Below are 15,797 nucleotides of genomic sequence, written 5' to 3' on the forward strand. Positions count from 1 at the left end.
TGCACCAGCCGGGAATCGAACCCGGGTCTGTACCGTGGCAGGGTACTATTCTACCACTAGACCACTGGTGCTCTTTGATGGTAATTGATTCATTGATGCTAGTTGATTCATAATTTTACAGTTTTGTAAATTTTAAAAGAAAATTTAATTAGTTAGCTCTTAAATTTAAGGATTCTGCATTCAGCTGCTCATATAAAGTAGTTCCACCCAACTCAACACAACAAATTGAAATTAATCAAGAACACAGTTATAAGACTGCTTTTCATATAGGATACACGATTAATGAAATTCGAATGGAATTGGATCCTCTCAAATACAAAAATATTTATAAGCTAAACAATAGCATTATTATTCTGTAGCCACAGTACAACAGAAACTTAGGATTAAAATGTAAATGTTACCGAATGATAACAGATTTACAACTAACTTCAGTTAAATATTTTCCTGCAGAAATAAAAAACAATTCTGCTATCAACACAGTCAATAACAACAACAAAAAAACTATTATTTATAACTTACACTTAAATGCAATGCAATGTTGGACCCTCTATTTTGTATTATTTACGATTTTGATCCCAAAATCGTGAATGAGATAAAATAAAATAATAAAAACAGCAGAATAAATTAATAAACCAAAATGTGTAGCATCAACATGAACAAAATTCATGGTTACATGACAAAGTAGATGTCTGGTGCTGCAGCTGATTGAAAGAATGTGATACTCTTAATGAATAATCCAATGAAGTAGAACCCTTATCCAACACAGAACTAAGTGCCTGGTGAACATTACTTGCAATAATTTGACATAACTCAACATTGTAAATGTCAGCTTTGCAACATGTGTAGACAAATTCATTTTTCACTCTATCTCCCAATGTTGACAATTCTGCCCTTACCAATTGTACTTTAAGTGTATCAAGAGTTTGTTTAAGATCAGATAAAAGCTCTGGTCGATAATCACAACAAATAGATGCTTTATAGGGAATTGATCCATTTAATCCACCATTTTCATATGGTTCAATTTCAACTTTAACTTCATCATTATCCATTGGGATTAGATAACCTTTGCTTGATTCCTCTGTGTTTTTTTTTAATTCCTTCACTTGCTTAATAACTTCAGCTAGTAAGGTTGCTTTGTCCATCTATAAAAGTTTCAATTGACCCACCAAATTAAACTCAACCCATGTTTTGTCATATAATAGATTATAAATAAAAAAAGTAACATTAAATTTCTGATCAATAATTAGCTACCGATATATTTGAGTTTATTTATTATCGAAACTTAAGTACATGTGTATTATTATTCGGTCTCTTTCGTTTTATTTTTTAAAATTTATATTAAATATTTAAATGAGTCATTTATTGCAATATGAAGCAAATAAGTACTTATGCAACAAACTTTTGATTAAGACATTTATTTAAATAGGACTAATTAATTGTGTTTTAATTATTAATGTAACTTCAATTAAGGTCTTATCTAGACAGATTATGAGCAATTGCAGTCAGATATCAGGGTCGATGTCATGCCTAAGGAAAAATACTTGTTTAACTACAAACATAAATAAATAGTGTTTAGACACATTCACACAAATAAATAAAAAATAAAATAATAATAATAATATTTTTAAACTAATTAAATTATAGATTTTTTATATGATTGTGTCTAAACACTTTGTTTATTTATATTTATGGTCAGACAGAAATTTCTTCGTGTCTTAAGCTGCTATATTCCTTCGTTGTGGTTCTAAAATTATTTTTCTTACTTATCCCACCAAAGCCAGTAAAGTATTATCAGCAAAACAAATAAATTAATAATCATAGTAATAGTAGGATAGAACTGTATAAACTAATTAAATAGCCTAGGCAACCAACTGATCATTGATGACAGCTATCAATAAAAATATTCGGGATGAATATGATTTGTTCGAAGTGAGAATATTCATCTAGTGATGTGGAGTGTGGACCCACAACAAAGAACCATTTGATATTTAATATACTATATACCAGTGTTATATATTGAATAACAAACAAATAAAATAATTTTGGTTTGGAGACCAATGAAAGAGATAGGCTAAAGTACACTTTTTAGTTTCTTTACCATATTTTTAAAAGAGTATAATGGAGGTGCAAATTATTTTAACATCTTATTCAATTATTCATGTTACACATATTCACACAAAACAGTTCTTTCAAAAAATAATCGTTAAATAATTGATTTTAATTAGTTGTCAATATAAAAGGAGTTTATAATCAAAGCCTATATTCTATTTTCTCTTTTTAAAATTAATTTTGCACTTTTTATCAATTAAAAGATATGTTTTGATTTATTGTGAACTATATTAAATTTAATCAAAAGTTCTAATTGCAACAAAATTGGTATACAAAATGAAAAAACACAGCCATAGCCTAACAATTAAGAGTGAAAAGAAAAACATGAGGTAAGTTTAGATTAAATTGAACATTGGATTTCAAGCAGCATTGGGTGATGATAATTAACTAGCTAGTATTATCAGTTCTGCCTCATATCTTCTATTTTCATCTTTCTTCAAACTCAAGGTTCTATACTTTTGAATGTTACCTAAATAAACGTATTTTGGTCAAAATCTTTTAGTCAAACAATTTAATCAAAAATCATATATATCTTAATAAAACGACAAAACTAAATGTGCATAAAATATGTCAAATAATTTTAGAGAAAAAAATGCACACTCAAACACGGCTGAGTCGACCGGACAAACAGAAGTGCACTGTGATCGATTTGAATGCGTTCTCTCGCATTCTCTTCACAAAATTAGATATACTTTAACTCTTGAAGATACGTTTCAAATGACATACCGCTTTTTATAATATCATTAATGTGTGATTTCTCATTTTTACACGGAACTTTTTCATTTTTCAAATTCACACTAAACTAACATTATTGGTTCAACATCATTTTCAACATTTAAAAAAAAAACATTATTTTACCTTTGCGGAGTATGGAACAAGTCCACGAAGTTTTGCAAGATGATCACTAATTCTATTCCTTCTCCTCCTCTCTGCTTCCCTATGATTCTTCAAAGCCACTAAAGTTTTGTTGGCATCACAAATTTTTTTCTTTCCAACCATTGGAGGTGACTTCACTAGTTCTCGCATCTCAGTATCCAAAACCAATGATTGTGGTGAGACCAACCCATCTCTTGAAATCCCATTTGAAGCACCAAATCCATATGAAGGGGCATTGAACACTATCCTCGAAATATCAGAACCATAATCCATTGGAATTATATAAATGCAAAAAAAAAAACACCTGAAATTAATTAATTATAAGCTCAACGATGCTGTAGAGTTCATACACAGAATGATATTTATAATGTGAATTTATCGGTCCATGTATAGGAAGGACTCCATTACAATATTATTGTGGGAAGTTTTTATCTATTGCTTAGTTTCACAAATATAATATTTATCTATCTATTTATTAATGTAATCCAAGTCAGCGAAATCATGTGTGGTCCCCTCTGCAAAATCTATATTCTAGATTTAGACATAAAAAGTAATAGAAAAAGCAAAACGGCGTGGGTAGCACTACAGTCTAGCACAAATCGGGTCTGTTTTTTCATAACTATGATACAATAACGAAATAGTTATTACTGTTTAAAAGTTATTAATCTTTGTTTGAAAATATATTAGACATACGAAATAAATTATCCCTGGCCAATCGAAGTTTTCTCAACCAACAAATGAAGTCTCTTAAGCATGTAATTAGATGTTTAATGTGGGGACAGCGTGTAATAATGTAATGTCACAATTGATCATCTAATTAGTTGTTGGAGAATAATTATTGACCCACCCTGCGCTCACAAATGGGCTTGCTGCCCAATTAATTGTTCTACTTTTATTGGGCTTTTACTTAAATTATAGAAAATCTTCTTCGTAAGTAAATTTTTGGACATAAGTGTAACTTTTTAGAATCAGGGGTAAAAATAGCTATTTTTTAAAAACATTGGAGGTGTCTAGGTATAAATAATTCGATCAGATTTCAAATTATTCTTTTTAATATTATGTTCAGATGTTGCATCAATATATTTTTATTAGTTATTTTATTTTATTTTATTTTTTTTGTTTCAAATGAGAGCAAAAGTCTAATAAGAAAAACAACAAAAATAGTGGTATATTCTTTGATATGATCGGTCAAAAATAATTTTAAGGAGGTTACTAGAAGAATTTTTCACAATAAATCAAGTAAACGAGTTCAAAGGAAAACTAAAGTAGTGTGTCAATCAAGACACTTGTTGCCTTCCCTTATTTATGGAGAACTTGAATCACCCGATCATAATTCAAAAGCTTGAAAATGCATTGCAAGAAGATGGAAACATTCCCATGAAAATTGCAATTGTCCATATTCATGTCTATAAAGATTGTGGAGTCACTCTTCACTATGAGATTTGAAATTTGTTCCCTCCAAGTATAACGTTTCACCTTGAAGAGCGTTACAAATCCAATCCAATCTTTTTTTTTAGCCCTTGATCAATATCTCTTTTGGGTTATGCAGAAACCACCATAAACTGACACTTTCCTCTTGCAAGCGTCATCATTATTGAGCTTTAACCAACCATCATGATCAAATATCAAGAGGTTTTTTCCAGCCAATATAGATCGTGTCCTTACTTTGCGAGTAGAGACGAAGGATATGCAACCACCAATATGAGGTGGTTTGAAATCCAAAAAATAGCTTTGTTTTATCAGTTCCACAAGGACCAACATGTCGCCATGAAAGTTGTCTTCTAACTCTCAATAGTAGCTACGATCCAAAATTTATTGTGATTATTGAAAATTCAGCTATTGGAATCAAAAGAGAAAAGGCAATAGTAAAATAAGAGGGTGGAATGGAAATCTATACCTGAGTGGCGTACACACAGTCACACAAAACGTGAATAGTTGTCTCGTCATCTCTCCCACAACACAAATAAAAAAGAAGATATACTCATTCCCCATTTTCTTCTCCGAAAATTGGTAAGAATCCTCTCTTGAGCAACCAATCAAATAACTCTCTGAATTTGGTCGAGACCTATCCAAATCCACATAAAACTTCAATCACCCTTCGAACTTTCAAAATTGATTTGCTGCAATTTGTATGCACTTTGAATGGTAAAATGACGAGTAGAAGAACTTCCCTACCCAAAGCATCAAGTTTGTTAGCATTAATAGGAGATGTTAAGGATGATAAGAGTCTATTTAAAATGTGTGGTAGAATAGAGATAAAATATAACACAAAGTTGGATAATAACAAGATAATAACAGAATAATCATTATTATATCTTATGTTTGATGCACACATAATAATATTATTTTATTATGTTACCTGTTTGATACATACTTCATTATGATATATATATATATATATATATATATATATATATATATATATCATATTCACATGATAAAATTACCATTTTTGAATTAATTATCCACTATTTTTTTCAAATAAATTTACAATACTTTTAAATATTATAGACTAACAAAAAATACTAAAAAAAACAGTAAAATGAGTAATGAAAAAAATGTATAACTAAAAAACCATTGACACAACTACATACATGATTTTATTTTTTTTTAAATCCTGAGTGACCAAATAATTTTATTTTATTTGTTAGATAAATTGAATATATATATGATGTATATTATATATAAATAAATAAAATATCCTTGTAAAAAGTTATATTTAAGTTAAAAAATTAGATTAGTATTCATATTGTATAATTTTGAATAATAATTTATTATATTATATAAAATAACAAAACTACATTTGTGAGAAAATCACTGGTTTTTCTAAAATTAATTATTAATATTTTCTTTTATATTTAATATATAATTTTTATAATTTGTATTTATATTTTGTTCTTTTTTAATTTTATATATTTGAAATTATATTTTACAATTGTGACTAAGTAAATTATTGTCTTATGTTGGTTTCTAACCTACGTGTTGTTCATGATAAAAATTCTAAATAACTATAAAGACAATATAGGACAATGCTTAGGCATGACCTATAAATTTCATATCTTACTGGTTTATTAAATGTTAAATTGAGACATAATAAGATAATTATATCTTATTTTGTCCACCAATAAATGGTTTATAATATCAACCGGTAAGTTATCATGCAATCAACTCATATCTCTCTTTCCATTAATATTCAACACATCAAGTATAACATGAGTAGTATCAACCAAAGTACGGGGTCACAAAAAATAAGAGTGTACTATGTACGAAATCCATTCCCCAATTTTCCAAGCTATATGTCGTTGAAAGTCACTCCACACCCCTATTAAGACTTTCCACAAAGGAGAATCACAAGGTTTAGAATTGTATGTGACTTTCATGTTGTAGTTTCTACTATATTTGTTGATTACGACTTAACACCAAAGCTCTTAGTTTTTTTTTATTTTTTATATTTAATATTATGTTAGTAATTGTTAGAATTGTATTGTGGGTGAGATAAAATGCTTGATCTCCTTATCACTCTGATCTTTAACTCATCCACTTTAGTCATCAAGTCAACCTTATATCAATGTATATGAGCTTTCAGTAATAATCATTGTTAGCGTTTCAAAACAGTCTCTGAAAATTTGGTTCCATGTGCAAAATTTGAATTTGGTTCCTATAATTTTTTGATATAGTTTTTTTATAAGTCATATAATGATAATGAATTTCATTATATTTGATGTGGTATTAATTAACTCGTTATATTTTTTTATACATATTAATCAACTCATCTTAGATATTATGACTAAGATAATGATAGAATTTCATTATGTTTGAAGCGATCAACATATTTTTGTATGACAATATCTCATTCAACAATCATCTCAATAAGATAATATTTTTTGAGATGAGAACGACGAACAATTTTTAATAAAAGAAGTTCTTATAGAAAATAATTTAAATTTTTTTGTTCTTCTTTATAAATTTTACGGACCAATGAGTAACAAAAGTATAATAATTGATAACAAAATATTTTTTTTTAAGGATTTTAATTTTAGTATATAGATAAAATAAGACCCATCGTTTTCTTTTTGAAAGACTAATGTTAATAGTTAGTATGTATATTAAGGTGATGAGAAAATGTTAGTACCAAAGATTGATTTTTGAATCTCGTGCATATAACTCTTTCAATGTTCTTAACCAAAATATTAAATTTCTCCTTCAAAGACAAGATACATCATTTCACCTACATATTGAATGATAAATACTGAATAATTTATAAATTTAAAATTTAAAAAGAAAAAATATTGAACCACTCAAACTTTAATGTTTTTTTACTATATAAATTATATACTATATTTTTTTACTATAAAAGTAAAATTTTAGTGCTCTTAAAAAGTTGAAATTTCGCACATTCTAAACATTCAGAGGATTCTTTTATATAGTTCAGGTATTCGTGTTAGGCTCTTTTTAATCAAAATAGTAATTCTAATTATCATTGTGCTCTGTTTTACTGTATTATTTTGTTATTCATTCTCAATCGCATAACATTCATTCATGTTTGTTTAATGGAAAAGAAACATTGGTTTGGTCCATATACCTAATATTACGTCGTAGTGTCTTTAGTTTTTTGTACGTGTAAAGCCGTCATTTGATTACGCAGAACTAAGAAATTGGGATTAATTCCTAAAATTTCCTTATGTAGTGAGGTTATTTAATTGGATATGTATGTGGTGTCTACGTCTAGATTCAACCTACAGAGAATTATATCCATTTTTTATTTGGAAGAAAATAATATATTAATTTGACATTTATACAAGTAATTATTTATCATGATTTGTGCTCCTGAATTTACGTCGCTTTCTAAATAGAAGTGGAAAAAGAATCGGTTGTTAAATTTTATAAGTGCAAAGCGTGTAAAGTTATGTATTAGTGTTGGTATATTCGAATATGCTAAGAATCATGAGATCATGAGATGAATGAAAACATGTCATTGTCAGCCAAAAAAACAATGTCAGACACAAATACAAATGCTTCTATATAATAGCGATTCCTTTTATTTGTAATTTTTGTTTTCAATTTTATGGTTGAGCGTTCTTCATGTTAATAACAATTAAGAAAAAGTTGAGTTGATAAATAAAAAAATAAAAAAAAATACAAATATATCGAGAGAAAAATTAAATAAAAACATATATGTTTTATCTCTATAAATTTGTGTTATTTTTTCGTCTTTTAAGTTCACAGTTTTTGTATTTTTGTTTGTCATTTAAGTTTTTTTTTAATCATCACTAATAATATAAATAAATTTGATCTTATAAAGTTAAAATTGAAACAAAACCAGTTACAGTGATGAAAAAAAAAAAACACTAAAAGACCAAGCATATATTTAAGCAATTTATTTATCATATTTTGGTAGCATGTATGTGACGGATTGAAGCTGTGGAAGGTAATTGCAACAGCAAGTATGTTAGCCCATAATAGACATATTAGATTTTTAATTATTTATGTAAAGAGTTATTCTTTTATGTTTATAAATATTATAATGTTGAACTACTTTTAGTCTTAACTTCATTTTAATCATTTGTAGTTAGATTTCAAATTTTACTATGAATTATATTATCGATCATACAAATAACAATATAATGTATTTTCATGTGATTTCCTGATCTGAATTAATAGAATTTTGTGTTTAATTTCAAGATTTTCTCTTGTTTACTTATTTTTCTAAAAATTGATCGAGAGTTATGTACTTAAGATTAATGCAATCAAAATTCTTTAAGAATTAAAAGAATTTATTGAAAAAGAGAGTTTGAAGTTTAAATTGTGTTTGTTTGAAATTAAGATCAACGGTGCAAATATTTACAAACATAAATAATGAATTTAACACACATAAAATTTAAATGACTAATTTGTTACAAAAAATATAAAGGATTATTCTGTGATTTTTGTATAGCTTAAAACATATTAAGATGTATTTTGCATTGATTTTTAGAAGTTGACCCATCTTTATAAATTGGCAACAATTGGGGTTGGGTCTACTCAAATGATGAACTTGAGTTCAAATCTCTTTGAAGAATGGACATTTAGTGTTTGACACACATGAAATATAATATCTCAAATGGAGAAAATCTATGAAAAAAAAAATCGGCAGAATGACATGCATGGTGACCACTTTATACGTAACTTTATCATAGAGTAATATTTAAAATGTATTTGATTTTTTTTTAGATGAGATGATAAATATATCACTAGAAACTCACACATACAAGTGCAAAGTTTCGGTTTTAAATCGATACATGATGTCCAATCTAATAATATCGACTCTGTCAATTGAATTAAGATTTAAAAAAAATATTTGAAATTTTAAATACGAACGTGATCGGATCCTCTTAAGTTTAACTATAGAGATAATGACTCGTTCACTATTTAAACATTAAATAAATGAACGTGTTTTTTAAAATTCAATTTGTCAAACTAAGATTGTGATCTATTAATGATTATGAGAAATGTTAAGTTACACTTTCAAAAACTATCATCAATCATGAATTTTAGGTGATTTTAAGTATTCATCCACAATATAAATTTCCTTAACATTTGTCAAATTTTTTATAAAAAAAAAAAAAGAAAACCAAGAACTTTATGTGTTTAATGTTAAAATAGATTTGGACTCATCTATTTTTAATTATAAAATTGTAATATAATCCATTATAAAAAAACATATATATGTAGAGGTTTAATAATTCACATCTATCTATTTTTATGAAGGTGTACCATTTTTATTTGGACCAAAAATTTAATAACCACTTTTAAAAAATATTACTTTTATAAAAAGGTATTTTCATAATTTGGTTTTTATTTTATTTTAAAATTCCTAATTTCTAATAAAATAAGATAGCTGATTTATTTTATAACCAATAACTCAATTGTTAACAAAATAATATTAAATAATCAATAATATTTTAATTATTTTTAATTTACTAAATAATTAATAACTCAATTAATAACAAAATAATATTAAATACTAATTTAACTGCAAAATAGAATTGAATTGTCAAAATAATATATTATGCTATTTATTTTGGTACATCTACTCAAACGCGTTAACTCCGATGTTTTGTTTGATTTATTATTAAAATTTTATATTTTTTTAAGTATTATTATTATTATTTTTTAATTACATTAACAATATATTATTATTATTATTTTTTTTTTATTTATTATATTCGAATAAAAATAGGAGGATCTTGTTAAGAAATTATGTTGTTATTTTATTGGCAAAAGAGTAGGGACACTTTATTTGTTTTGGCATATTTAGCGGACCGATATATTTAGATGTGACAAAACAAATGACGTGTTATATTATAACAACTTCCTCCTATTTCTTGTTGTTGGATCTAATAATAAAAATTAATAATAATAATAATAATAATAATAATAATAATAATAATAATAATAATAATAATAATAATAATAATAATAAAACTTGAATTTGATGTATTTTTTCTCTTTAATTTAAAGTATTTTTTTTTGTTCAATTTATTTAATTTAATTTTATTAATATAATTTACTTTCTTATTATTTTTATTACTATTATTATTCATATAATTTTATTTTCTTATTTTTATTTATTAATAATATTTTGTTTTTTAAAATATTATAATTATTTTTGTTTGATTAAATAAATAATTTTATAATTGCAAAAATACGAACAAAAAAAATTGTACTCCTAATGCATGGTCACGGGTACACGGCCCATATGGAATTAAAAAAAATTAGTATATTTATAAATAAAAAAATCCCTTCATTTTGTGCTTAAAATCCGTGTAGAATTAATTAACATACTTAAATTCCATAATTGTCATTTAGACGACTCACATCAGATATCGCATATATATCATATATGATAATATCATAGTAATAATAATGAAATTATAACAACTTTATATATATATATATATATATATATATATATATATATGATAAAATAAAAGACATTAAAATACATTATAAAAAAAGTAATTGAAGTATTAAAGGAAAAACAATCATTTTTTTATTAATTCATTATAAAAAAAAGACTAATAATATATGTCATAAAATAGAAGACATTAAAATGCATTATAGAAGTATTAAAGGCAAAACAATCATTATTTTATTATAGAAAAAAATAAATATTAAAAACTGAGATAGGAAATAAATAAGAATGTTATAATGAAGGAATTATCTCTTTTAACGTGTGCAATGTTGCTCAATAAGTCAAACTAAATATCTATTTTTTCAAACAAATTTTTTCAAACAAATTTTTTCCAAATTAATCACCAGGTGTAAAGAGGAAGAGTGGAAGACTGCATATAAGTTAATTAATTAAAATAAATAAATAATATGTAAGTGAAAATATAGACATTTAATTTTCTACTGTAGGAAACATTAAGTTGAAAGAGTTAAAAAGATTTGAAATTCAAACTACTGTGAATAAATACTAATACAAAATACTTGTATATCTAAATAAAATGAATATATAATAGGAATAATATAAAATATATATTCTCACATGATAAAATTATGAAATATTGATTTTAATAATGACAAATTTTACGATATATATAATAAAAGATAGAATGTATATTGTAGATTTTTTGAACAATAATTTTTTTTTTAATTTGTCCATGTATGATCATATAGTATCTAGAAGTCCTTTTTATTAATAGATCATATTTAGAAATATTATATCTAAAGAGAAAAAAATTTCATGATTTTGACATATAGACAATAATACTATTACAGGCCAATTGTTACACTAATTTATGATTATCTCCCTATAAATACGTTGAACAAATATACAAGAATTCGCATCTCTTATACAACATTTTATCAACTACGTACTTCTCATCTTCATTATTTTCATTACATTATTTAATAAAATGATGATTTCCCACACACCAAACCTATTTCTCCTCTTCATTATTTTCACTACATTATGTCTTTCTTCATGTTATGGTATCCCAACCAAATACTCCTCTATATTGGGTCCTAACCTTGATAAGCTTCCAACTCAACAGGAAGCGATACAACTATTCCAACAATGGAGAAAAGATCATGGACGTGTCTACAAAGACCTAGAAGAGATGTCAAAGAAATTTGACATTTTTTATTCAAATTTGAAGTATATTACGGAGACTAATGCAAAGAGAAAATCACCTCATGGCTTCCTTCTTGGTTTGACCAGCTTTTCCGATTGGAGTACCAATGAATTCAAAGAAACGTATTTACATGAAATTGACATGTCCACCCACATGGATAAGATGAAGGGGAATGGTGTTGTTCGTAACTCAGAATGTAGTGCACCTTCTTCCTTGGATTGGAGGACAAAAGGAGCTGTAACTAGTGTCAAGAGTCAAGGGCAGTGTGGTAAGTTTGTTCTGTTTGCATGATTTATATATATATATGTCACAATGATTCTACTACCCTCACACACAAAATAGTACGATAATTAAGATCTTAATTGATACTTGCATGAACTAGTATAACATGCATGGGCACAAACTTAAGTGATGTACTAATGGTGTGTCCACTAATTATAATTGGATTATTATTTTTAATTAATTTGGAGTTTAAAACAGTTCTTCAAATACTATTGACCACAAACATTGCACCTAAATTATATATGTTCTAATGAAACATATATTTTTCAGTTGATAAATTATTGTTTTATTTTAATTAATATAGCTAGTTCTATATTTTTTTTATTGCGTTATGTTGAATATAAAGGTGAGAATAGGTTATATCAAATTAGATTTTAAAATATTCGAGTTTGATATACGATTAATTTATTATGTCTAAATTTGGCTTACGGTCTATTATAGTATTTAAATAATATATTTTATATTTTTTTAAATAGTCTAAACTAAACTTTTATATATAACCAAATGTAATAAAATTATAATTAGTAATAACAACTTTCCAAAAAAAAAAACAAAGAAATAAAATGAATTCATAATTAATAAATTTAAAATAACAAATATTAATATTAATAGAAATTGGATTATATATATTCATGTTCCTTGTTTTTTAAATTGAAATATAAATTTATTACAAATAAATCTATTGTTAAAATAAAATTGAAAATTATCTTTAATTATAGTAGATATTTAAATTTAAAAAAAAAAAAAACAGTTTGTTAAAGAAAAATTTGTATAGAAAAAATCCGATAAAAGTTTAGTAATTACTTTTAGTTACTGTTGGTGTTATATTATTATGATTTGTATTTTTCAGGAAGTTGCTGGGCATTCACAGCTATAGCTGCCTTAGAAGGAATAAATGCAATAACATCAGGAAAGCTTGTCGACCTTTCGCCACAAGAGCTTGTTGATTGTGAACCTAATTTTGTCGGCTGTCAAAGTATTGGATGGGTCGACAAAGCATTCGAGTGGGTTATAAGTAACAAAGGGATGGCTATTGAAAATAATTATCCTTATACGGACACCAAGGGAGAATGCAAAGCCTCACAGGTCTCCTTTATTTCTATCTATATTTCATTTTTTAGTTACTTTATTATTTAATCACCCCTTTCTTCATTGTAGGTTCCAAACATTCAAATTAGTACCATTGATTCATATAGTAGCGTGGAGCGATCAGACGATGGACTATTGTGTGCAATTGCTAAACAGCCTATTACTGTGTGTTTTTATGCGGACTATGACTTTCATCATTACACACAGGTAAGGGTTAAATATGTTTGTTTATTCATTAATTAAACTTACAATTATAACATTAAATTATAAGATTAATTATTAGTATACATTTAATTTATTATCACTAATTTTGTTATTAATAAATAAAATAATTGGCAGGGAATATATGATGGTCCTAATTGCCCAGCAGAGGTGACATCTACAACTCATTGCGCGGTATTAGTGGGTTATGATTCAGTAGATGGTGAAGATTATTGGATCTTGAAGAACTCATGGGGCACGGAATGGGGAATGGACGGTTATGCGTGGATCAAAAGGAACACTGGTACAAGTCAGGGTGTGTGTGGAATCAATATTGCGGCTCTTTACCCACTCAAATTTACATCTAGTAAAGCACGTATTAATTCCACTTTAGGTCAATCATAAATTTATCGAGCGTTTTATCATTGCTAATGCTATGTAATGGGCAGAACTACACGTTGTACTAAAAATATCTTTTTTTCTTATTAAATAATGATGTAATATAAGTACTCATCGGAATAAAATGGTTGGTGTTCTTGCGTATCGTAAAATAATGTAGCATATGTTTTATGCAACTTTCATTTTAATCTTTAAGCATGCATGGTTCTTGGATAACCACACTAGACTACTAGAGAGATGCTTCTATATGTACCTTAACTAGTATTTATATCTGTACATCCCACGGGAAGAAATATCTATAGAAATCTAATATATTTCTATAGATTTATGGGAATTTATATGATATATTTAAAAATTAACATATTTTAGTATTATAAAATTAAATTATTAATAGTTAAATGATATGTCACTTATAAATGAGTTTGATCATAGTTTATATTTAATATTTTTAAATTTTTAAATGTTATTTTTTGGGTTTATTTTGAAATGACGTATCTAATTACTAAAATTAAAATTGAATAAATAAATATACAAAAACTCTTAATTTAATCAACTTGAATAGATATTATAATAATGTCATACTATAATAATATTGATATGAATAAATTATAGAAAACTATTGGTCAAAATATTTATAATACTGATGTACATTCTTTTATTTTTATTGTATTGTAGAACTTGTCTAAATTTATTAGTATTATTTAACAATTTTTAAAGTTATGAATCAACAAAATATATAATATGTAAATAAAATGGTAGATCACTTTATATGGTTTTCCTATTAAACATATGAGTCAAGACAATATTATTACAATTAGTACAAAATATCTTTTAATCCAGACTCTTTTATTGGCTGAAATTTATATGAGTCATACAAAATTTAAGTGAGACTCACACAAACAGAATTCATATGAATTTCAATCAATAAAGGAAAATGTGTCAAAGACTCTACAATACATCTCGATATAGTCTAACTATTCATAATACATCTTGGTATTGTATATAAAAGAACAAATATTGAGATGTTTCGTGAACAAATAAAAGAGAGTGTGTATATAAAATATCAATTTGTTTAGCTTATTTATTATTTTAAAAGTTGATAAAATGAATTTGGAAAATGTAATTTTTCCTAGCCGTTCTTGAATTTGCTCAACTTCTAGTTAAAGTGGTTGATGTATAATGTACGAGGTTAAGAAAGAATATATGGTTTATATACGAGTATTTTAAATCTTCCATTACCAATTTCAATTTCTGTTCATAAAAAAAACTAGTCAACTAGATGTCACAAGTAGAGCTCTCAAAAAAGCCTCAACTACTAGGCCCCTTAATTTTTTTTTATTAAACTCTTAATATTATGCCTCATATAAAAATATTTTTTATAAAATCTTGGTCCATTATTTCATGGGGCTTAAGAGAGGGGACTTATAGGCTCCAATATTTTGATAATATTGAGATTTTTTCTTGAAAAATTTTTGAAATTTATTTTTTTCGAGAAAAATTAAAAAATATTTTTTTTTTCTAAAAAAGTTGTGAGAAAAATAAATAAAAATTCTCGAAAAAATTTGATTTTTTTTCTACAATAAAAAAATTTCGAAAAAAAATCAAAATTTTTTATCGGTAAAAAAATCGAAAAAAATTATCAATTTTTTTTTCTGAAAAAAAATCGTTTTTTTTTTTTTTTTTGAAAACGTGGCCCTATAGGCCCCCAAAATTTTAGGGGGC

At 25.8% G+C, this 15,797-nt stretch overlaps 2 protein-coding genes and 1 non-coding gene across 3 annotated transcripts; 1 reads left to right on the top strand and 2 right to left on the bottom strand.

The window, feature by feature from the left end:
- TRNAG-GCC (transfer RNA glycine (anticodon GCC)) lies at nt 1-71 on the bottom strand. The gene has a single exon. It is a non-coding gene; the product is annotated as a tRNA-Gly (tRNA).
- Nucleotides 72-299: 228 nt separating this feature from the next.
- On the bottom strand, nt 300-3,421 carry LOC101500568 (putative transcription factor bHLH107). Its single transcript, XM_012712717.3, has 2 exons — nt 2,968-3,421; nt 300-1,142 (listed from the first exon to the last, which is right to left on the bottom strand). The coding sequence occupies exons 1-2, from the start codon at nt 3,256-3,258 to the stop codon at nt 648-650; spliced, it is 786 nt and encodes a 261-aa protein (XP_012568171.1). The 5' UTR covers nt 3,259-3,421; the 3' UTR covers nt 300-647.
- An 8,464-nt stretch (nt 3,422-11,885) lies between these two features.
- LOC101514060 (P34 probable thiol protease-like) lies at nt 11,886-14,230 on the top strand. Its single transcript, XM_004486216.4, has 4 exons — nt 11,886-12,372; nt 13,237-13,472; nt 13,545-13,682; nt 13,815-14,230. The coding sequence occupies exons 1-4, from the start codon at nt 11,886-11,888 to the stop codon at nt 14,079-14,081; spliced, it is 1,128 nt and encodes a 375-aa protein (XP_004486273.1). The 3' UTR covers nt 14,082-14,230.
- The last annotated feature ends 1,567 nt before the right edge of the window (nt 14,231-15,797 follow it).

Source organism: Cicer arietinum, chromosome 1 (assembly GCF_000331145.2).
Source record: "Cicer arietinum cultivar CDC Frontier isolate Library 1 chromosome 1, Cicar.CDCFrontier_v2.0, whole genome shotgun sequence".
Lineage (NCBI taxonomy): Eukaryota > Viridiplantae > Streptophyta > Magnoliopsida > Fabales > Fabaceae > Cicer > Cicer arietinum.

Bases quoted from the DNA above. Each gene is read 5' to 3' on its own strand.
- LOC101514060 (XM_004486216.4), top strand. From the start codon at position 11,886: ATGATGATTTCCCACACACCAAACCTATTTCTCCTCTTCATTATTTTC. The intron at 12,373-13,236 runs GTAAGTTTGTTC...TGTATTTTTCAG, and splicing joins CAAGAGTCAAGGGCAGTGTG to GAAGTTGCTGGGCATTCACA. The intron at 13,683-13,814 runs GTAAGGGTTAAA...AATAATTGGCAG, and splicing joins ACTTTCATCATTACACACAG to GGAATATATGATGGTCCTAA.
- LOC101500568 (XM_012712717.3), bottom strand. From the start codon at position 3,258: ATGGATTATGGTTCTGATATTTCGAGGATAGTGTTCAATGCCCCTTCA. The intron at 1,143-2,967 runs GTAAAATAATGT...AAACTTTTATAG, and splicing joins TTGTTCCATACTCCGCAAAG to ATGGACAAAGCAACCTTACT.